At 41.1% G+C, this 25,259-nt stretch overlaps 1 protein-coding gene across 1 annotated transcript in view; it reads left to right on the top strand.

Annotated features, from left to right (window-relative positions):
- The window catches only part of LOC123366466 (dermatan-sulfate epimerase), a 275,329-nt gene that overhangs the window by 185,571 nt on the left and 64,499 nt on the right, over positions 1 to 25,259 (top strand). The window contains exon 12 of the mRNA XM_045009972.1: positions 19,779 to 19,874. Within this exon, the coding sequence (XP_044865907.1) occupies positions 19,779 to 19,874 (96 nt within the window). The remainder of the gene's footprint in view (positions 1 to 19,778; positions 19,875 to 25,259) is intronic.

Below are 25,259 nucleotides of genomic sequence, written 5' to 3' on the forward strand. Positions count from 1 at the left end.
TTCTAGTGGGTAGGGTTTGCGTACCCTTTGACAGCATTTTTGTCTTTGGATACAATGGGTCCAGGGGAAATCTGCAGGGTCGGCCCTGTTTTGGGGCTACTTTCCCCACTCCAGTTCCCTGAAGACACAGCTCTTTTTCCTGGGCTGGCAAAGTCTCGAAGGGAGATTTCCCACTTCAGATGGTGGGGGACAGCACAAAGGTTAAGGCTGCTTTGCAGGCCTTAGAGGGCAGTGCATTGCACTGCACACTGACTCTCCCTCTCCTAGTCCTTCTCCACCTGTGGATTCTCAACACTGCAGAGGGCTGGATCCTGTCCACATAGGGCGGAAGGATTGTGTGTCATGGAGCAGTCCCTCAATGTGATAAATTTTAGGGGAATGATGACTCTGGCGACTAAAATATAACTCAGGCACATGAGCTAAGGGAAAGATCAGAACCAACATTTTTAAACTTGTAACTGTGCACATTATAGTAGAGGATAAGTAGAACTGTATAAGAACTTTATACACTTCTTCAAAGAGAGTTTTTAAAAGGTCCATTCATTATTTGATGTTGGGGAGGTCCTGACCCCACTGCAGTGACTTGTCTGACTGACTTTAGGGCAAGCTGTGTAAGTCTTGTTTGTCTTGGCTGGCCTAACCTTGATTTTTTTGGCAGAGATTGTAAGTTCTGGCTTTGCTGCATTTGTTTTGGAATAACTAGCTAGACGACCAGCTAGACGTGGTTGATGTGCTCTGGAGTGCTTTCTTTTTCCCCTCAGGTATTCTAAGTGCCAACAGTATGCTTGGTCCTGTTATGTCACAAACACATTGGCCATGCCTGAAGGACATTATCATTTAAAAGCAAAGATCTGACAGAAATGTTCATGGAAATCCAAAGAATGACTTTATCACAGGCTGGCTGGACTTTAAGGGTTCAGCCTGTGACAGATCAGCTACCCTCCCTCACCACCAGCTGATCCTAATTGGCTGGAGATCATGTGGCTCAACTTAGATATCAGACCCAGCTGCTGGGGGAGAGCTGGAGATTTCCATAAAGAGAAAGGTGAGCTTAGCTGGAGTCAGGAGACCCAGAAGAGAGGAGATGGGGCAGGTCTTCTCTCTGAGAAGCAGCCTGAGGGAAGGCTGAGAAGTGGAAAGGAGAGAGGAGCAGACAGGGTGAGCTGGAAGCCTGACTGGAGGCAGGTACTCAGATGAGCTGCAGCCTGCCTGAACTCCTGTGGGAGAGGAGGAGTGGGCCAGCCCCTGGCTATTGGGGTTGTTTTAGGCATAAGAGCAAATGCTGAGTCATGGAGAAAGACTATGAAGGCTGAACTGTGCCTGTGAGGAAGACAAGGCCTGTTGGGGCTAAAGATTCAGTTCTCACATTTTTAGTTGGATTTCAATAAAGAATTTTGCCTCCCTGGAAGAAGTAGGACTTTGCAGAGTGGTCTAGCTGGAGGGACAGGACACTTGCAGCTGGAGTAGGCCAAAAGACATGGGGAAACTGAGGTAAGGGTTCTGCAATACCACATCTGGCCAGTAGAGGACAAACTGAAGTGGCAACTCTGCCAGAAACTTGTGTACTGTTTTTTCATAGGTTCATAGATTCTAGGACTGGAAGGGACCTCGAGAGATCATTGAGTCCAGTCCCCTGCCCTCATGGCAGGACCAAATACTGTCTAGACCATCCCTGATAGACATTTTTCTAGCCTACTCTTAAATTTCTCCAGAGATGGAGATTCCACAACCTCCCTAGGCAATTTATTCCAGTGTTTAACCACCCTGACAGTTAGGAACTTTTTCCTAATGTCCAACCTAAACCTCCCTTGCTGCAGTTTAAGCCCATTGCTTCTTGTTCTATCCTTAGAGGCTAAGATGAACACGTTTTCTCCCTCCTCCTTGTCACAACCTTTTATGTACTTGAAAACTGTTATCATGTCCCCTCTCAGTCTTCTCTCTTCCAAACTAAACAAACCCAATTCTTTCAGCCTGCCTTCATAGGTCATGTTCTCTAGACCTTTAATCATTCTTGTTGCTCTTCTCTGGACCCTCTCCAATTTCTCCACATCTTTCTTGAAATGCGGTGCCCAGAACTGGACACAATACTCCAGTTGAGGCCTAACCAGCACAGAGTAGAGCGGAACAATGACTTCTCATGTCTTCCTCACAACACACCTGTTAATGCATCCCAGAATCATGTTTGCTTTTTTTGGCAACAGCATCACACTGTTGACTCATATTTAGCTTGTGATCCACTATAACCCCTAGATCCCTTTCTGCCGTACTCCTTCCTAGACAGTCTCTTCCCATTCTGTATGTGTGAAACTGATTATTCCTTCCCAAGTGGGGCACTTTGCATTTGTCTTTTTAAAATAGTGAGTATTAATCCAGAACAGGGATAATATTTTAGTAGAATTGGTTGATACGTCTTAAACATTTTTTTTCCTTTAAAAAAATGACTTTTTTTTACCAAAACAAAATTTTCCATCAAAAATTGTCAGCATTGTTGAAATTTAACATTTTATCACAAAAGCTTTTGGGGTTCTAAATTTTCATCAAAAACCCTATCGAATATGTTATCAATAACTGGGTTTTGTAAATTAAAATTTTCTATAATGTTTTTTATCATTTTTAATTTTTAAAATAATTGGGGAAAACATGAAAAAAATGGGGGAAAATATGGGTGTATTTTAAAAACTTTTGAAACAACAGCAACTTTTGAAATTTCAATTTTTCTCATCAAAATAGGTTTTCAGTTTTTGACCGGCTCTACTATGCCTTTTAGGAGTTATACCTAAAGATTTTACATATATAAAAGTAAATATTTCAGTAATCAGTTAGCAAAATAGCTACATTATAAGAGCCATTTATCAAAAAGTATTTATAGGAAAGGTCTTTTAAAGTAGGTGCTGCTGCGAGAGCTTTTGCTTTATCCCATACAATCAAAATATAAAGCTAGTTGCATGTTTTAATGGGTAAAATGAGTACTTTGCTGAAGAAAATAGTTTGGTGGCATCTTTCAGTGATGGTGTCATATCTCCTTCAAAAAGAGTTTTGCTTCATCTCTATCCCCATTTTATTATTATAATAATCTATATATAGCTATCTTTCTATTTCAGTAAAAATCATTGTTCTTTTTACTTCACTATCCTCACTTTCAGAGATACTGAGGTTTTAAATGACAGCGACATGGTGTGAGTTCAACAGTGGGGACAGAAATTCTAAATTCTAAGCTTGGCTGTGATACTGAGTATGTCTACACGGCGATAAAAGACCCATGGCATGGACGTGACTGGCCCAGGTCAGCTACTCAGGTTCTCAGGGCTTGGGCTGCGGGGCAATAAAATTGCAGGGTAAACTTTTGGGCTCAGGCTACAGCCTAGGGTCTAAACGCATGACTACACTGAAATTAAAAAATAGCAGTTGGCCCATACCAGCTGAATTGGCATTGCAGGACTCGGGCTAAGAGGGTGTTTAATTGTGGTGTAGACATTCGGGCTTGGGCTGGACTCAAGCTCTGGGACCTGCTTCCCTCACAGGGTCCCAGAGCTCATACTCCAGCCCTAGCCTGAACATCTACACCTCAGTTAAACAGCCTCTTAGCCCGAGCTTGAGTCAGCTGGCACAGGCCAGCTGCAGGTGTTTAATTGCAATAGACATACGTAAGACCCCGCAAGGGGAGAAGGTCTCAGAGTCCAGGCCCCAACCTGAGCCTGAACATCTGTGCTGCAATTTTATAGTCCCACTGCCAGAGCCCTGCAAGCCAAAGTCAGCTTGCCTGGGCTCTGAGACTTGGTTCTGTATGATTTTTATCATGGTGTAGACACTCCCACTGACTCACTAGCACTTACCCTCAGTTTCCCCGTCTGTAAAGTAGGAATTGCTACGTATTTTTATTATGTATAAATAAAATGTTACTTAAAACATTTCCTTCCAGATTCAGATACTTCTCATCCTCGTTTTCTCTCCCTTCAACTCTCCCCTTTTTTTCAGACTAGCTTTTTAAGATGTTAACTTTAATTAATTAAAGTTAACTTTTGTTTTTTCCGTTCTGTCTCCCACCATTTGTACCAGCTTCAATGTGGAGCATCTTTGGTTGCTCCTCCAATCATCTGGCTGAAAATGACAGCAGATAATAGTATGACCATCCCATTCTCTTCAGCAATAATCTGGGTTGCTCATTGGTTAAAAAAGAAAATATTCTCTTACTTTGGATTTTAGCTGATTCGATCATTGCCTCTTAAAATAGGACACCTGTCTTATTATTCCTTAACCATAAAACAAAGAATCATAGAATATCAGGGTTGGAAGGGACCTCAGGAGGTCATCTAGTCCAACCCCCTGCTCAAAGCAGGACCAATCCCCAACTAAATCATCCCAGCCAGGGCTTTGTCAAGCCTGACCTTAAAAACCTCTAAGGAAGGAGATTCCACCACCTCCCTAGGTAACCCATTCCAGTGCTTCACCACCCTCCTAGTGAAACATTTTTTCCTAATATCCAACGTAAACTTTGTTTATTGTTAGAATTGCCCAGAGGACTAAAAAAAAAGTATTATGTGGTGAGCCCCAGATATCTACTTTAATTTGCAATGAAACTGAAATAAAACTGTGAAAGTGTTATTTTAAGATATTATCATCTTGACTTTTAAGCATTTTTAAGGAAGTCTTAACTAAATAGGAGAGTTGCATTCTGAATTGTACCTTTGATAAAATAAAGGGGAACTGAGATAAAAAATAATTATATTTATATAGCAGCTCAGCTCAAAGGGGCAGAAATCACTTCTATGAGCTAATTCTCACTTGCTTCCCCTAGTAGGTAGGGAACTATTTTGAAGATGTGGAAACTGAATCATACAGAGGTTAAGTGACTTGCCTGTGGTCTCACAGAAAGTGAGAGGGCTGGAAAAAGAATAGGAACTGGATGCCTTGACTTGCAGTCAAGTCCCTTAACCAGGAGGCCAACCCTCCAGTCTGTGCTCTGTCTTTGTGTCTTTCCCCATCAGTTTCCGTTCACATTCTCCAAAGAGAAGAACGGTGGAGGCCATATTTTCAAAAGCAGCCTCCAAAATTATATGTACAGGTTTGCATGCCAGTTTGTACATACAGATTAGTGGCTTTGCATGTCTGAGGTTTTGCATAAATCTGGGTGTGTAAAATATCACCTCCTTTTTCAGAGGCTGGGTTTCAGTCACTTAGAAAACATGGCTCTGACATCTTGTGTGGTGTGAGGAGGCTCTCATTCTCACTGTTTGCTGTTGACTTTTGATCATGTTACCTATTATCCATTTAAATATATACATGTCCTGTTTAGTGTAGCTATTCCATCAACAATAGCCAGTATTATATATGGAGGATGTCAGGTCTAAACAATATATTACTTTCAAGCAAAGTATTTTCTTATTTCAAAAAGCCACTAAATGCCAAATCATTAGTAGTGCCAATGCCACTGTTTTAAATTTTGACCAGGAGACTAATATTTGGTCCCAAGGTCTACAGCAGTAGTATAAACTATCATGATTTTATTGTGAATCTCCCTATATTTGATGTTTATCTTATAGCCCCAGCTTCCAGAATCCTGTGATTATATAAGAGTCTGAGACCTCTCACTCACTCACACTTTTTAAAAAATCTCTAGCTCTCATGGTTGCAGAGAGAAGCTTGAAAATGTGAAACCTAAAGGCCCCAAGCCCAGAAGCCAAATAAAAAGAACTCAACATTTATTAGTTTTTACAAAATCTCAGAATTTAGGCCAATCTCAAGATTTTGGGGCCTGTCTCATAACTGTTGAATGCTTAAGGTTGGGAGTACTGCTACAGACAAGGAACAAGAGAATGAGCCACCAGGAAGCTTTAAAATAGGTGTGGTTTAAAGAAGAATTAGTGGAAAATCTAGATATTTTCTGGGTGTAACCTTCATTTTACATTTTATAGCTGTTCTTTTAAAATTTGACCATTATTTTATATTAGACACACATTTCAAATCCATCCTCATCTGGGTTTAGGAGGATAATACATATGTTTGAAAATCTAACAAACCATCTAAAATCCAGTCATGCTGTGCCCATGTAAGTGCATAAGTATTCCTTCATGCCTTATCATTATTGCAATTAACTGATGGAAGAGCAAGATCCCAGTTGGTGGTATCATTTGTCAAAGCCATCTCTTTAAAGGTGCCGAAGAGTGTATATTCTGTCTCCCAAAATATGCAAAGGGTCTAGGGGGGGTCACTCTGCTTGTTTTGTAAATGTGATGATAAAATTGCCACTGAACCGTGTCAAAGAAGCTCATGTTTCTGCTTAAAGCTGCAAATTATGGGTGCGATAGAAAACAGAAGACAGATGTACCTGGTATAGTAGAACTATTCTAGATTGCACCTCATACATCTGCACAATTCTATATTTTGCACCAAAAAATAACTGTTCCACATCTCTCCTTCAGTAAATATTTAATAGCTGAGTAGTCTAGAGAGATCTCATATTGCTAAGAAGTCGTTAATTTTACTATTTATTTACTGGTATACTAGTGCTGAAAACCACAATAAACTGCTTTTTGATAAAAGCAAATGTACATTAAAACTGGCTTGTAAAGAGTCCTTGGGTCACCTTATTAAAGAAAATTGTTGAACTATTTGGTATGATTCTTTGAGAATTACTTTGAACATAAACAGTAGGTTTCCTTTTGTTTGTATTAAATCCTTATTAAATCCTTTTGGCCCCATACAGATGTATTGACTTGTGCCCCTGGAGGTCTTGTTAAATCATGCATAACCCTAAAGATTACTTCCTCGCCAGTGACTGACAGAAATGTTCCTGTAATCTTTCTTCTGCACTGTGACATGTCAAAGCATAGCCACCTCTAAACGATTAAAGGGGTAAACATATGGGCAACTCATTAAGGAGGGAGAAACACTCAGTTATTTCCACTTTAATGTTATCCTTTAACTCAGGCAGTATAATTTCATTTTCAGGCTGTAATTGGGTCCTGACTGGATCCCAGAGCTGTAGGATGGTGCATATCCTTTAACCGGACTTGAAGAATTGTTTTTCTCCTAAAATGTTACTGGGAATGGTTACAGCCTTTATCCCGTCCTATCATAGAACGTACATACTGTGGGTTGGTGTACAGCTCACCCCTCCTTGATTAACAAGATAACTCAAAACAACTCGAGGACAAAGCTTCTCCCAGTCATGACTCTTGTTTAGGATTTCTCCCTTTATGGCTTCTCAATCACAATCTAGCAGTCTACTCCTACTTCCCTTATATCCAGGGTAGCATTAATGAACCACACCTGCCCCAATCAGCATTCCCCTGCAGGGTCCCAACCCGGCTGAGAGGGTCTGCCACTCTCTTACAATTACTTTCTACAATTAAGTCTTCACTGCAGACCTAACTCATGCTCAGCTACTGTTTTTTCCCTTAACATGCTCTGTGTTCACACATCCACAGCCTATCAATGCCACAAGGCAAGGCAGCCATCACTCCCTGAGCTGAAGGGAAGAACCCAAGGTACCTATTAACATGTATTGCTACTCTGAGGTAACTGCAATAAAAATACACAGGCACAGGCAGTCACAGCTATCCCGACCTTATGGTCCTCCAGTTCTTTCCCGTAAGCCCCCTGGACATTCATACCTGTATACCACTTTGCCGTCTACCTGTGCTCTGGCCCCTGACCAGAAGTTGACTATCAGTCTGCATCCGCACAGCATCCTACCTGAAGTTTACAGATTGTCTGCTTGCAGTTTCTCCAGCTTCATCCATCTCCAGCAAGACAAAGTCCACTAACAATCCCATGGAACAGTGAAACTCTTACTTAGGCCAGGTGTGGGTTATAGTCTTTTGCAGCATTGATATGTCAGTCAGCAATGAGATGCAGTGTGCTGGCAAAAGGTCCTAGCATAGATTCAGTTCTACTGACAAACAGTGCATTTGTTGGTATAAATTATTTTGCTTGGGGGTGGGCTGAAATAATCTATATCACTCTTTTGCTGGTATGAGTTGGAACCATAGTGTGCCAGTGTAGTGTACCTGCAAAGCCTTCCACGTGTAGACCTGGCCTTAGGTTTCAAACATTCAACTTCATTTTCCCCCCATCGCTCGATGCTCAGACACTGCCTTAGTGCCTGCAGTTGAGTTTTTAGTGTCCACCATTAAAACCTTGTTAAGCAGTTCTACAGGCTGACTCATTCAAGCATTTAAAGCCAGATAAAGATAGAAAAATACAAGGTTTTAAAAGAACTTTCTTCTCTCTATTTTTTTTACCATACAGATCATTAAGAGAATGTTGTTGTTTTCTAATTTTCATTTGACTCATTTTATTCTATATTTAGTTATATTAGTTCATTTTAATTCCTCTTTTCATTTATATATATCCCAAACAAGAAATATACTGAAGAAATTTATCTCTTAATTAAACCTCATCATTTGCACAGAATTTGAATTATGTAGGAGATGGAAAGTGTGAGGGAGAATGTTCCTTTTGGACCAGTCTGCTCCTTGGCCATTCCACCTTTTTCCCCACAGTACATCTTTGGAGAGAAAAACAGGATCTACATTCTGCTTGGCTGGCTGTCTTATTTCCATATACTGTCATACCCCAGTCCATTTCCATGTTTGGTTGTCTTGCATTACATGTCAAAAGCAGCAAAGAGTCCTGTGGCACCTTATAGACTAACAGACGTATTGGAACATGAGCTTTCGTGGGTGAATACCCACTTCGTCGGATGCATAATGGGACCAACACAGTTACAACAACACTGCATACAGCTCCCAGTAGATCATCTGGCAGTTCCCTCATTCTGCAATGACAGTTCATCTAAGCATGTTATTCCAGTAACACCATTTACTACTTTTGTCTTCAAACTCATTTTTATTTAAAAATGGAATATTTTCCACCTTTTTCTTCAACAACTTTTAAATCTAAGCAAAGGTGGCACTATGTGGGGCAGATTGTCAGCTGGTGTAAACCTTCATCATAGCTCCATTAGAACTAGAACCATTTACATCATCTGAGGATTTGTCCCTAGCTGTATAATAATATCACCTGGAGATAAAACTCTACGTTATGGGCAAATGGTTTCAGGACTTGCCACTATTCAGCCTTTTGATCAACCTTTCTAAGGCCTTCCTGAATGATTTCCTCATTTAATAATTTCCTGTTAGAGTGACAGGATTTTTACTTTTTTCAAAATAAAGTCCACAGTTACAGGGTACATTGAAGTATCTATCTAGTTGATGGGGATTTCTGTATAATAATCTGGAGGATATTTTTGGATGGAGTTACAAATTCCCCCTGCTCTTGACTGTTTAAAGTTGTAACAGTTTTGTTTGCCCTATTGACTGGAATGGCATTGACCTCAGAAAAGGAAAGGAGAAGGAAGTTCTGTTTTTTGCATAGCTTCCTGTTCCCCATGACGCTGCTGTAGTATCAGGGTAAAAAAATGTTGGCTTTGCCTGTATGGGTCAATAGTGCAAAATGATTCATAACTTTCCTCCATATACTTCAGAAGAAGTCTGTTTTTATCTCAGACTGTGTTTTTTATTGGAAAAATACCTTCCCATCTGCAGAGCTTATTTAGGATTATTTTGGTTTAATATACCAGGTTGTTCCTAGGAAATCTCAGAAAGGATTGAGACTTAATACTTAAGTTTACCCAAGCAGGCCTTGTGTCTAGATTAGGTTATAATAGTCTTGTATGCATTTACTTGAATCTTTTACTAATCACTCAGAATAATACATTTTCTTTCTCTGTGGATATGGGGCTGCAATGCCAACAACTTTAAAATAAATAAATAAACAGCCTGTGACTCTGATCTGACTGGTTTGTGAGATGTACCAGCACACAGTGACTGATAAGGATTCAGAGATCCCTATCAACCTCTTAATAAATGTGGTATCCATTGGCATCACCTAAAACAGTGGTTTTAAAACTTTTTTTCTGGCGACCTAGTTGAAGAAAATTGTTGATGCCCGCGACCCAACGGAGCTGTGGATGAGGGGTTTCAGGTGTGGGAGGGGCTAAGGGCTGGGTCAGAGGGTTGGGGTGCAGGAGGGAGTCAGGGCTTTGGGCTGGGGCCAGGAATGAAAGCTTTGGGGTGCAGGAGGTGGCTCCAGGTGTGGGGGGCTCAGGGCTGGGGCAGGGGATTGAGGTGTGGGGTTGGGGCACAGACTTACCTTGGGCAGCTCTTGGGCAGCGGTGCAAGGGGAGTGCAGAGGCAGTCTTTCAGAAGTGACCAGCAGCAAGTCCAGCTCCTAGGCAGAGGTGCGCAAACAGCTCCACGTGAGTCACGCCCGCAGGCACTGCTCCCCTCTGCCCCCAGTTCCCATTGGCCGGTTCACCAGTGCAGAGCCAGTGCTCGGGGCGGGGGCAGCGTGTGGAGTCCTGTGGCCCCCCTGCCTAGAATCTGGACCCGCTACTGCCTGCTTCAGGGGTGCAGCACGGTGTTGGAAAAGGTAGGCACTAGCCTGCCTTAGGTAGGCAGCACTGCTGACTGGACTTTTAACATCCTGGTCAGTGGTGTTGACCAGAACAAGGCCCAGTGCCTGACATGCCGCAACCCAGTACTGTGTGACGACCCACGATTTGAAAAACGCTGATCTAAAATATGTTAGCAGCGGACCCTAGGCACTGTAATGAATGTTTCCATCTTAATAAGTGGAATTTCACTTACAGTGATCACTGTTCAAAACTTAATCATTACCATGGCATTTGCAGCACTATTACTATGATAATCCATGTTCTCTAAGTAAACTAACTATGGGAATGCAGAAATGACTGGTTGAGGTTCTGTGGCCTGAATTATTCAGGGGGTCAGACTAGGTTATCACAAGTTGACCTTAAAATGTGTGAATGCTGTCATTAGTTAGTTAGTTGGTTCATGGTAATGATCAAGTTGCTAAGGTTACTTACAGAGTTAGCAGTGTTAGTCACAGTTCACTTGAACTTTGCACTTACCACAGCTGATTTGGGAGTAAAGAAGAGAGATATATAGAGTCATGATAAAATATCTTCTGTTGGTTTTCCCAGAAATGTATCCCCCTTTCTCAATTAAGTGAAATGAAAGAGGATTTCATTACCTCAACCCTCGTTTGGATAAATAATTAAATGAAAGTAAACTGCAGTCCAGTTCCTAGTTCACATTGCAAAAACCACCATCACCATTGGCACTAACTGGCATCCTTTGGGCAATCTGAACTGAAAGGACAAAAATTAGTGTCTGCCCGATCTACTTCTTACTGACCATTAACTTCAGGAGGAAGGTGGGGGACAGAGATGATGTGATTTTCCCAGTGCCATCCAGCAAGTGAGTGGGTCGCAGTCAGAAACTGAAGCCAGATTTCCTGAATCTCTCTTCCATAATGCAAAAGCAGTGCTGATTTTAAACAATAAATAAATATAGGAATTAAGTCACCTGGCTGTTACCATCCCTTAAATCTGACTTTTACCCCTTGTAAAATAATGGAACAAATAATATGAGAAAAATTAGTAGCTATCTAGAGGGTAGTGCAAACATGAACAATGAGCATCTCATCAGACAAACCTGGTGAACCCTCCGAGCTTGGTACCATCCGCAAACTTTATAAGTGTATTCTGTATGCCATTATCTAAATATGTAGAAAGATTCATTCTCACTGCCCAATCTATGGAGAAATCTGTTCCTTAGAGAAAAAGTACCCGTAGATTTCACTTTGTAAAAAGCTCAATCCAGACCTTTTTCACAAATGCATAATTTACCCAAACAAGGAAATACTAAAATATTGCATAACTGCGGGGAGGGAGAGGAAGAGGTGGAAGGAATAAAACTGCAAGTTTCCTCCTGTTTTTGCTATACATAAAGTGATGTTTTTATACTAGTGGTAATGGGTGACAATATCCCATTTATGTATAGTATAACTTTCATTAACACAAAGGGCTACATTTTCAAATGTGGGTACCTTTTTTTCATCTCCAAAAATGTATTTTCCATCTGTTGCCCATGTAAAACCTATATTTGCATGAACAAATGAGTTTTTGAATGTGCAGAATTGATTATCCTCTGGGTTAGTACTTGTTCATGCTTAGTGCAAGCAAATGTTAATTTTCATACACAAAAATAAGTTTTACACATGCAAGGGGTGCATGAACAAAAGTTATTGGTGCCATGTAGGTGACCTTATTTGAGAAGTTGGTCCAGTGTTTGTGTGAGCAGTAGATAGACAACCCTAACCTTAACACCTAGCCTTTTCACAAAATACATTGCTTTGTGTTTGACATGCATGATGTCACATTGTTGCAAGCCATTATACATCTTGTTACCTTTTGAAGAAGTTTTTGTGTTCAGTGTTTGTTTCTAAAAACTAATCTATCAATAAATATCAGCAAAGTTATAAGGTTGAGCCTGCTGATAAAAAAAAATTCCTGCCATAAAAAAATCTCCGCCCCCTCCCACTCCCAACCGCAGCCCCCCGACACACACACACACAGGTCATATTCATGTTGCTTCTTGTCAATTTTACTCTTGGGAGAGACTCAAAGTTGACAGCCAAAGTGAAGGAGTTAAGGAGCAAAGGGCAAATGTGTCAACAAATTCTCTATAATCCTTCATTTCTGGTACATTATAAAGATGCTGAGAAATTCCTGCTTTGGGGTTTTGTTTTTTTTTACTTTTTTGATATTTTAGAAGCTGTCAAAAGTAGAGCCAAGAGGCAGTAATTTAATCTGGGCCATCAGCAGACTAGAAATTCAACCCATCTGTCCTTCAGCTGTTCTCAGGGCTGGCTCTAGAGATTTGTTGCCTGTAACAAAGTGGAAAAATGTATATCCCTGACTGTCCACAGTTACTCATACAATAAAACAGTCACTATGGAATTCATTCATAGTAGTTTCCATTCTCCTCTCCCCCTGTACTCTCTGCTATATCTGTACGACAGTGTGCATTGTAGTTTGCCTTCATTTTCATTCTCTCTGGTTTTGTCAGCCTGTGTCCTTTCCTGTGGTTATCTGTGGGTTTGGGAGCTGCTTACCTGAAGCAGCTTTTTGTCCTGTGTAGTACTGGTGCTCTTATGATTGGTAAGGGCCCTTAAGATGGACCCCCATTAGTGCAGTAAGAGGGGCTGCTGGAAGGATGCTCTGGGAGAAGGCCTGTTGTATTAATTTAGATGGAATATATGGGCCTTGAGCATCAAAGGTATTAACTTAACCCAGTTACTGTCCATCCTTAAACAGTATTAAACAAGGTTTGGGGGTTGGTATACAGAACATCAGAACAGCCACCCTGGGTCAGACCAATGGTCCATCTAGCCCAGTATCCTGTCTTCCAACTGACAGAGACCTCAGCCCACGTAGTGCCATGGCAAACACACCATTAAACCTCATTTTTATCTTTTATTGAAGATACAGAAAAATAAGGGGAAAACAGTTAAAACATGAAATGTAAAGTATTAAGTAAAGCTTTCATTTCAACACCATCCCTTGTTCCCTCTCCCTGTAGCTGGAGTGAGCTTTTAGAAGGAACTTCCCCTTGTTCTCTCCCCCTCCATATTTAACGGTCTCTTTGATAGTATTAAAGATGGTAAAAACTGTCCTTTCGGGGAAAAGAGAAAAAGTTGGTTGAGATGGGCTGGAGCTGTAATTATTGCTATTGTTAAAGTCCAATCCTGTTTCCTAAAAGACAAGACAAAACATACACACACAATGGGAAAGAAAAGACCAGCAAAAATAGAATATGCAGCCTCTGTCTCTAGTGTTGATTTTCACTTGAAGCCTGGAAAAACACGGGCACAGCACAGTCTTATTAGCCACTCTGAAATCTGGCAAATTTGTACAAGCATCAGTCTATTTAGGGTATTACATTTTGCTGCCTTTCTGATCTCAGGCTTTCAGCAGTGTTGCAAAATATACAGTCTTGGCAGCCTAATCCAGACTCTTACAGAAAGGCAAAAAGGAGAAGGGTAGGAAAAAGAAGAAATAAGGTGAGGAAGAAAAAGGACACATGGCAGGAGTGGCAGAGAAACAAAGTTTCACATCCCAGGTGATGTTTGGGATTTAGCCAAAGCCAGTGGAGGTGGCAGTGTCATCTGAGTCCCTCTCTATGGTCCAGTCCGGTCAGTACATCTCTCAGGATTATAACAGTGAAGTTCTAAAGTCCCAGGAGAAGTTGGGGGTGGCAGCCATGATGATGAGACTTGCTCCTTCCCCTTCTCTTGTCTTTCAGTCAGCCAGAGCACCCCTCTGCTTTGCCTCCATCTGTCCTTATTTCCCTCCCCCCCTCAAAGGACCCCAAAAGGGACTGATGAGTAGAATAGCCCGCTTCCTCACTATTTTGTCCACCAGTTAGGAGTAATTTCCAACACGCCGATTTTGAGTCACTGATTTCTGGTCACACACTTCTCTTGTTTACTAGGCATGATTTTAAAACAGTCCTTGAATTATATCAGTAGGCCTTTTTGTTTGGATGAACCTAGTCTCTTTGTCTCTCTTTTGCATCTTTTCTCCACATTCATTGTTATAGGTTATTGTGACATTTTATGAACTTTAACTCACTTTTCACAGTTGAGCTCAACATTAGGGTAAATTGGCAGACCCAGTTAATACACCAGGCTCCTTGATTCTGGAATTTACTCCCTCCTCTGGTCTGGAATAGTCCAGTATAGTCTACAAAAAATATCCCACCTTTTCACCTGAGTTCTTTGGGAAGAGAGAGAGATGAAGTTTGGGGGGCAGTGTCAGGGCTTTATTTCATTATTTATTTATTCATGTGTGTCTCTGATTATAGTCTCTGTGATTTATACGGGCATTCATTTGTAATTGTTTATTTACTATAAATTAGATTTTGGACAAAATGTTCAACCCTGACTGCCAGAAGTAAGGCTCCTAAAATTCCAGAGTTAGGCACCTAAATATACATTTGGCCTTATTTTCAGAATTGCTAATTTACAAATCCCATTGAAGCCAGTGGGAGCTGCAGAAACTCAATATCGTTGAAATTCACAACATTTATATTTAGAAACCTAAATATGGATTTAGGAGCCTAATTTTAGGCACCCCGATTTGAAATTGTTGACCACATACATTTGTAAATGTCTAGAATTTAAGCTAGGCACACAAATAAAATAAATCTTATTTAGTCAGGAGAGAGAAGAGTGAGGGGGGACATGATAACAGTCTTTAAGTAAGTATAAATGGTTGTTATAAAGAGGAGGGTGATAAATTGTTCTCCTTATCCACTGAGAACAGGACAAGAAGCAATGGACTTAAATTGCATTAGGGAGATTTAGATTAGACATTAGGAAAAACTTGCTTACTGTCAGGGTAGCTAAACACTAGAACAAATTACCTAGGGAGATTGTGGAATCTCAGTCACTGGAGTTTTTAAGAGCAGGTTAAGCAAACACCTGTCAGTGACTATCTAGATAATACTTAACCCTGCCTCAGTGCAGGGGACTGGACTAGATGACCTATTGAGGACCCTTCTGGTCCTACATTTCTGTGAGTCTATGAAACTGGCAAAACTAGATAGCAGCTGTGGCACTGCCCCTGTGATATGGCTTGAGAGCAAATAATGAAGCAATCAATTTGCAAACACCTAGAAGATAATAAGGTGATAAATAACAGTCAGCATGGATTTGTCAAGAACAAATTGTGTCAAACCAACCTGATAGCTTTCTTTGACAGGGTAACAAGCCTTGTGGATGGAGGGAAGCAGTAGATGTGGTATATCTTGACTTTAGTAAGGCTTTTGATACAGTCTCGCATGACCTTCTCATAAACAAACTAGGGAAATACAACCTAGATGGAGCTACTATACAGTGGGTGCATAACTGGTTGGAAAATCATTCCCAGAGAGTAGTTATCACTGGTTCACAGTCATGCTGGAAGGGCATAATGAGTGGGGTCTCACAGGGATCAGTTCTCGGTTCAGTTCTGTTCAATATGTTCATCAATTATTTAGATAATGTCATGCAAAGTACACTTATAAAGTTTGTGGATGATACCAAGCTGGGAGGGGTTGCAACTGCTTTACAAGTTAGGATTAAAATTCAAAGTTATCTGGACAAACTGGAGAAATGGTCTGAAGTACATAGGATGAAAATCAATAAGGACAAATGCAAAGTACTCCACTTAGGAAGGAACAGTCAGTTGCACACATACAAAATGGGAAATGACTGCAAGGAGTACTGCGGTGAGGGATCTGGGGGACATAGTGGATCACAACCTAAATATGCATCAACAGTGAACACTGTTGAAAGGAAAAGCAAATATCATTCTGGGATGTATTAGCAGGAGTATTGTAAGCAAGACACGAGAAGTAATTCTTCCAGTCTACTCCATACTGATTAGGCCTCAACTGGAGTATTGTGTCCAGTTCTGGGCACCACATTTCAGGAAAGTTGTGGATAAATTGGAGAAAGTCCATAGAAGAGCAACAAAAAAGATTAAAGGTCTAGAAAACATGACCTGTGAGGGAAGATTGAAAAAATTGGGTTTGTTTAGTTTGGAAAAGAGAAGACTAAGAGGGGACATATTAACAGTTTTCAAGTATGTAAAAGGTTGTTACAATGGGGAGGGAGACAAATTGTTTTTCTTAACCTCTGAGGATAGGACAAGAAGCAATGGACTTAAATTGCAAGGGAGGTTTAGGTTGGACATTAAGAAAAACTTCCTAACTGTCTGGGTGGTTAAGCACTGGAATAAATTGCCTATGCAGGTTGTGGAATCTCCATCAATGGACCTTTTGTAAGAGCAGGTTAGCCAAACACCTGTCAGGGATGGTCTAGATAATACTTAGTCCTGCCTTGAGTGCAGGGGACTGGACTAGATGACCTCTTGAGGTCCCTTCCAGTTCTATGATTCTATGAGAGCCACATCTTGGGTTATCAAGCCATGTTACAAGGGTAGTTTCACAACCAGAAGGAAAACAGGTGACTGAAAATTTAGGCAAACTTAAAAAAAACCAACACTATAGTAAACAAGGAGTGCAGAGGAAAAGGAGACAGAAGAGAAGGACATACAGTGAATGAGTATCTCAATGATTGCTTGGTTGGTTGGATGATTGATTGTGTATGTTAAAGACATCCGGGATGACAGAAGGAACAATTTTTGATGCAATTCATTATAAAAACAAAAAGTAAATATATGGCACAACGAACAGTTTAGGGACAGGAAGTGAGTACCATTATATCTATCCATCTGTAGGGTGAACACAGAAAGACAGAATTAAATACCTGAGTTGGAATTGGGCCAGGATACCAGAGCCTGAAAAAATAAATGCAACTCTATCATCCTGTCTAAAATAAGGACTGGAACATAAAGAAAATCCCATCCACCCTTTGGAACGCCCTCCCCGCCCCAAACAAGAGGGCACCAGGTTTGTTTGCATCTGCACATTTGGATGATGCATATCCTCCACTCTGACTGCTCTGGTCCTCAGAGCAACAGGGTGTTGAATTGTGTAAGAATTCTGCTTTCCAAAAGCAGGATTGTTGTCAGTGTCAGCAGCCCCAGTCAGGAAGTGTGGAGGGATGGTATGGTATGTACTGCAAATTAAGGCAACAGTTGGGCCTAATTATTTAATCCTTGACAAAGCATTCCTTTCTAATTAAAGGCACAAAATGCATTTAATACTTACTATTACTGTAAATACTTTCCCCTTTGTGGAGGAAATCTTGACTGAGGTATCTTGTGCCATCATGACTGTTCCATCAAAACAACAAAGCTGTTCTTAGTAATACAGTTTAATTGCAATTCAATCTCATCTTAAAACCTATATTTCTTTTCTGCTTTACCTGTGCTCCTTTTTTCTCCCTCTACTACTGCTTTTATAATTCTCTATTATTTTCTATAATTGTTTTCTCTTATTTATATGGTTTAACTGTAACTTTGATATATAATTCTGAATCTGAATTTTGTGGTATGTGTGCAATAACAGTCTCTGTAAAGTTAATTATTCTTCAGTAAAATATGTATACAAAAGCAGCAAAGAATCCTGTGGCACCTTATAGACTAACAGACGTTTTGCAGCATGAGCTTTCGTGGGTGAAGTCTATAAGGTGCCACAGGATTCTTTGCTGCTTCTACAGAACCAGACTAACACGGCTACCCCTCTGATACTATGTATACAAAGTTTACTTTTCTAGACATTAGTTGTTATAACAGCTCTGTTACACATACTAGGTCAATATCTGCCTTCAATGACTCTTTGTATTCTCTGCTAGGTACTTATTAAGACTACATGGGTTGTCAGTGAAGGCAGAATTTGGTCTTACACTCTCAAAATGTGGGGTACTACTAAATTTCAACTATGTAACGTAATACATATGATTTTATTAATAGTTTCTAGAATGGATCAAAATACTAATGTGTTAATTTTACCCCTGGTTGAGTATAACCTTAAAGCTATGGATCTGAATGCTGCCTCTCTATCTGCTTATAGACTGATTGTGAGTCAGAGCTGAGCTTTCTATTGTTGGCTGAGAATTTGTTTGTGTTTCACAGAAGCAGATCAGCTAAAACTTGGATAACAAAACAAAAAAATTCCACCTCACTCCTACCACACTCCAAAATGAGACTTGTCCGTTTTGTAACTCAACTGTTCAGAGATAAGTTTAACTGGTAACTCTTTTCCTTACCAGCGAATACACTGAAGAGCTAAAATTTAGCTCTGGTTTCTTTAATTTTGAATGGTAGGAAAGCACCATTTTCTTGTTAATAGAAGAGGACTTTGTACCCTTTCCTATTTATTTTTCTGTTTCTAATTAAATATGAACACCGCTGAGAAAGGCTTAGCTAGCAGTAGGATTAAATAGCAAGGATGCAGAAAAGAGAGCTTTTACACAGTAGAGAGATATTTTCATCTATTCAACATTCTTCATACAATCAGAATGATGATTAACCCCTGCCCAGTCAGAAATTCAGATTCCTAGGAAGCCCTGATAGAAAATGAAAATTTTATTAAGTCAGACTGAAAAAATATCTAAGGTCAAGGCTGATGTGGGGGAGGAGGAGAATAATGGGGGGCAGGGCAAAAGGGACCATTTGACCTGAGTCCTCCCCCTTGAGAGAGCCCCCAAAATAATGAAAGGTAGGAGCTGGATCAGGGATACCCTTCCCGCTAGCAGTGGGACCAGAACTCCAAGAGAGGCAGGACCAGGCATGGACTCCCAGATGTCCGCAGGGCAACATTCCCCCATCCCCTCAGGGAAGGTAGTAACCCCACAGGTCTGAGCCCTCTCTTTTTAACTCTTGTCTCAATGGTAACGTTTTTTGGAAGGGTGAGGGCCTCAATTTAAGATTTTGCCCAGGGCCTCCAAAACCTCTGTGCAACCCTATCTAAATTTGGGTGTATTTTGAGAGTCTCACAACAATAGCTGCGAAACAAGAACTGATGATATTCATAATTTCTTCTTGCTTGTTTTGGAATGGTAACTTTCTGAGGATCAGACTGTTGAAATAAGACAGAGGAGTGATGATTCTGAGCATGAATTTATAATTGTTCCTAGATGGTAGATGCTGCAAATGTTTGGTTTTGTATTAAAACAATTTTTAGCATTCTTGTGACTGTGTATTACCACAGTGATCGAGGAACAAAGCTACCAGTATCAAACTGAAGTTAAGTAAACTCCTTAATGCCAATGTGTAAGGTGGCTGAAGATTTCAAACAAGTACGTAGTCATGCTGTCCGATTCAGTTCTAATACCAATGAGCACACAAGCTCAAAGATTTAAGAAAAAAAAATGTACTTCTATTCATCACAGGCTTTTTTTGGATGTGATAGGGGGCCGTGTAAGTAATCAGAACTTGATATGTTTCTTTCTTTCAGATTTACCACTGGATTATAGATTTACCCGATTTTCCTCAAATAGCTTGGAAACTGCTGGTTACTATCCGAAACCTCCAAGGGCATTACTATCAAATGGTGAGCCAGTGACTACAAAATAGATCATATTCCACTTTTTCTTACATACCCATGTAGTCCTTAACTAATTGCTGTCAGATGCTAATTGGTGAAAATACCATGCAATGCTCCATAAAATCAAGTGATTAATTTAGAAGTGGACCCACATGCAGACTTGCGTGTTACTATAGTACAACTGGAACAGAGGAGCACTGAGTACTTATGTATACATCTTCCTAATACGCTACCTGTCAGAAGTGCATTGAAACTAATTCATCCCAAATTACATGCGAAATTCACACCATTTTGAAGGACACTGTCTACATTCCCTATTTAAGGCCACACCAACCTCCACTGCTACAGCAATTCGTGAGAGAGCTGATTGAGGAGGGCATAAAAATAGGACAAGAACACACAGTACCAAATGCTGTTTTTGATTATGTTTACAGTTAAAATCTAACTTATACATAAGATAAATTTATCTTTACCTAAGTCCCCCCATTATCGCAGTATCTGAGTGATATAATACATGCAATCTATAATACATTTATTGTCTTAACACCTCTGGGAAGGAGGTCAGTGCTATTGTCCCCATTTTAGAGATGGGGAACTGAGGCACAGCAAGGTCCAGATTTTTAAAGGTGTTTAGGTATTGCTCTGCTCAGTGTTGCAAGTCTACATGACTTAAGAGCCTATGTTTTATTTTCAAAAGTGACTAAGACACTTAGCCTAAATTCCATTGACTTTCAATGAGAATTGGTCTCCTAAGTCACTTAGGGCATGTCTACATTGCAATTATACACCTGCAGCTGTCCTGTGCCAGCTGATCGGGCTCTCGGGGCTCAGGCTAAAGGCCTGTTTAATTGCAGTGTCGACATTCAGGCTCAGGCTGCCGTCCAAGCTCTGGACCCTCCCACCTCACAGGGTCCCAGATCCGAGCCTCCAGCCCAAGCCTGAACATGTACACTGCAATTAAACAGCCCCTTAGTGTGAGTCCAAGTCAGCTGGCATGGACCAGCCATGGGTTTTTAATTGCAGTGTAGACATACCCTTTTGACCAGATTTTTAAAGGTATTTAGGCATCTAAAGCTGCAGATAGGTGCCTAGTGGGATTTTCAAATGCACATTGGCACCTAACTCCCATTTATCTCAAGCAACCAGTATAGATTATACCAGTTGCCCTAATGAAATAAGCCGCCCCAGCAATAGGAATTTTTTGCTGCTATAAATGAATTTACACTCGAGGTTTTGCCAGTATAACTGTGTTGGTAATGGGTGTAATTTTTTTCAAACTCCTAGTGGACATAACCATGCTGGCAAATCTTTTAAATGCAGACCAGGTGCTAGGCTAGGCACTGGACCATCCTTATTCTCAGTCCAGAGTAACTAATTGATATGAGTAGAATTACTCCAAATTTACCCTGGTTTAATAGCCCAGAATTTGGCCATTTATTTCAAAAGCAACATGCCTGACTATCTATAACCCCCAGGCACTAGGCAGTAGCAGAATATCGGATAAACTTCCTTAGAGGATTGGATGGCTATTTCAATTAGCAATAATCTTTCACTTCTAGAGTTCCGGTTTGAAACAAACAACTGTTACGTTGTTATCTTATGTCTGCCTGATGGTCTACATGGAATAAATTAGTAGCCTGACTCCAGTTCCCTGCATGTTCGCAGTCCCACAGTATAGGACAGTTCAAATGCAGAAATCAGAACACAAAAAGAAGCATTACATTTTTGTTGCACAGAAATCAGCCTGAACTATCTTGTTTCTATAACCTTTGTTTTAAATTTATCTACTCCAGTGTACCCACAAGATACCTGCGCCTTTTCTGTTGGCTGTGTGCTTAGCACTGATGGGTTACTTCAAGTTATACCTATAAAGAAAAAAACAACTAGAGTTTAAAAAATAAAGAAAACTAGAAATGTATCCCTTATAGGAAATATGGGTTATAACTAAAAGAGAGATAAGAGAGTTCTGGTCTCTAAAAGTGCCCTGCTGCTCCCTGTAACCTATAGGCTAAAAACCTAGCAAGGCTGGGATGTTACATGTTTCTCTTTAGCACCTAATAATCCCAGTAAAGGGAAGAACAATGATGTTCAGTCTTCCTCCCCCACTCCCCTTTCTCTCCCCCTCCAAGAGGTGAGATTTTCAGATGCTGTAAAACTGGCATAGTTCCTTTGGATTGAGAATCTGGCCTCAAATCTACATATTTTCTGTATTAAGTAGAGAGAGACTCAAGTTAAAATCTCAGATCCAGAAATATGTGATTGTTTGAAATCCAAATCTGGATCCAGATACTGATTTTTCAAATGATTTCCAATTTTATGGGCCAAACCAGTATCCTAGCACCTTCAAGCTTTACATGTTCTGATTTGAATTTTGTTGCATGGTTCCCTCTCTTGAGTTTTAAGCATATAGCAGGGCCGCCCAGACGGGGGGGGGCAAGTGGGGCAATTTGCCCCAGGCCCCGCAGGGGCCCCCACGAGAGTTTTTCAGGGCCCGTGGAACAGGGTCCTTCACTCGCTCCGGGGGCCCTGGAAAACTCTCGCGGGGCCCGGGCCCCCGGAGCTTCTTCCTCTCCCGGTCTTTGCCGGCGGGGGGTCCTTCCACTCCAGGACGGAAAGACCCCCCCGCTGACGAATTACTGCTGAAGCGGGACCCGCCGAAGCGCAGCTGGGTCTTTGGCGGTAATTCAGCGGTGGGGGGTCCTTCCGTTCCAGGACCCACCACCAAAGTGCCCCGCAGACCCGGCTGCGCTTCGGCGGCAGGTCCCGCTTTGGCGGTAATTCGGCGGCGGGGGCCCCCACCACGGGTCTTCAGGGCACTTCAGTGGTGGGTCCCGGAACGGAAGGACCCCCCACCGCCGAATTACCACTGAAGCGGGGGCCCCCCGCCGCCGAAGACTCCAGGCCCCCGGAATCCTCTGGACGGCCCTGGCCTATAGAGTTATAATCCTTAAAACAATCAATGGGTCTCAATGTCTCAATGGATAAATAGTATTTCCTCATCTAGGGAATAGTATGTGCCAGTTTCCAAACAACCTAAGTGTGGACTTCACCCTAAGAAACACAAACTTCTGTTCAAATGTGGACTTGCTTAGAAAGGGAGGCAGTGGTGGCTAATGATGGAGACTGTCAACACCCATTCTCTCGTGCCTCCTGTTGAAGATGAGCAGGTGTACACAATAGCAGAAGCAGTGGTGAAACAACAGAGAGTTGCTGCTGAGCATGGCTTCAGCTATGGTTACATGGAGGAAAGAGAGAGGACCATGCTGCCTTCACGGCTAATGGTCTTGGGGTGGGAAGGAAAGAGTTTGAGCCTTCCCTACCTTGGGAAGGACAATGGAAGCTCTGGAGACTAGAGTACTCTTGAGGGAGTGATATGTGAGATGAGAAGAGAGTCATGGGACCCAGCGAAACACTTTGGAGAATTTCTCTTCTATTTCAGGTTTTGTTTTTTAACCCGTTACTTGTCAAATTTCTGTGGAATCCAGTATGAAAGAATACTGCAGAATGTTCATAAATGCAGTGTCCACAATACCGTTCTCAGGATCTGCAGGTGGACCCCAGGGTGATATGTTTTAATAGCTAATTAAAATTAAAGTATCTGGTTGTATAAACTTGAAAGTCACAACTTTGCTAAATAAAACCTCTGTCAAGCTTTGTTTTGGTATAAACAATGTCTGTTTGAATTTGAAAATAAAGATAATTTATTTCTGAACAATTTTCTCTGAATTCATGGTACTTGATAACCTAGTAACAACAAAAGAAAGATGAAATTGTTTAAAAAAAGTGCAAGTAGATTTAAATGCTACAACCCTAACATGGCACAAATTGTCGTGCTGAAAATGAATATCTGGATGAGCCACTGACCAAGGCCCAGTGGTCACCAGTGCAAAATAATACCTAAGAGAAGTCAGTTTTAACTTCATAAATGGAACCCACTCATTGCTTATTGAATTAAGACTTGTTTCTGGTAACTAAAGTTTTATTGGAGAAAACCTTTCAAATTCTTTTTCGTTTGTTTTTCCCCCACGTCCATTCCTGGGCACAACAGGTTATTTGGTTGTTGAGAGCTCCTGAGTTCCCCAGCTATAGAGTTTGCCCTGCAACTTGAGGGGGAAGCATGCCCTAAGGCAGCAGCATCCAGACCAACTCCTAGGGGAATTTCCAGGGGCGGAGCCCGTGGCCCAAATGCTCAACTGCAAGTGTATAAATCTAGAATTTAGCAATGCAAGTCAAAGCTGAAATTGACCCACCACCTCTGCCCAGCCCATCTATCATACTTGGGAATTGGGCTATGGGCTATGATGTGATGGGACTACAGCATATGATCAGGGTCTGTCCGTGTCCCAGTGGTGTTGGGTTTCTGTCCTTTGATGAACATGTTGTATAGTCCAAAGATGTATTCCTGGCTGACAGCTCAAAATCTGGGGAGCCAGGAGGTGAGTCTTAATCAGGCTGATGGTTACTACCTCTCCATTGCATTCAGGGAAAAATGGAAGAGGGAAACGTTAACCTTTTCACCTTGACCAAATAATGTTGCTCCTTACTTGTAATAAAATTTAAAGGAACTCTGTTCTGACTTCTAGTCTCTGGGCCTGGCACAGGCTGGATCAGCCCAGCCTACAGCCACTTTACACACCATGTAATCATTGGCTAAGACTAGGTCACCAGTTAATGAGATGGCAGTAATTCAAAGTGGTTAGCCTTCCTTTTCCATAGGGAAACAGCACTTCTTCTATAAGCAATGTCATAAAGAAACCCCAGCTCTTCTTTCTGGGAGCTCTAATCTCAGGGACCCCGAAACTAGCACAGGGTATGATAACTTCCCACTGACCTATAAAAAATAAGAAGAAAAGGAGCTTCCATGTCTGGCCTTTTCTTAAAGTTTCTCTCAACCCTGGGAATGCAGTTACATGTCCTGGGTTTCATAAAACTGTGTACCCTTATACCGCCAATAGGGAGAGAGGACTTTACCTTCATCACCACACCCTTATTCAAAAAACACTTAACCATAATGTGCAGTATCTTTGCAAACAATAATGTGTAGCTTAAATAGTGTTGCTGCACCTTTAAATTTCATAGGTTTCAGATTAAATAATGTGTCAAAAAAAAGTTAGTAAAGAGATGCCAGCAATCAGAGCCGAACTATTTCCCACCCTGAAACATCAATATTGAACTGTCACCACATAGAAGAGGAATGCAGCAAGTGTAAATATACTTCTTCTGTGCATAGTTTGTATGTTCCTCAGTATCTTGTATTTAATGAATTTCATACCACTTTTTAGAAACAAGGCATTAAATACAAAATAAGAAATAGCCTACAAAATACAACATAGCAGCTATTGATTTGCTATGAAAATGCTGTTTCCCTAGGCAGGGAATCTTTATTTGCAG

Source organism: Mauremys mutica, chromosome 3 (assembly GCF_020497125.1).
Source record: "Mauremys mutica isolate MM-2020 ecotype Southern chromosome 3, ASM2049712v1, whole genome shotgun sequence".
NCBI lineage: Eukaryota > Metazoa > Chordata > Testudines > Geoemydidae > Mauremys > Mauremys mutica.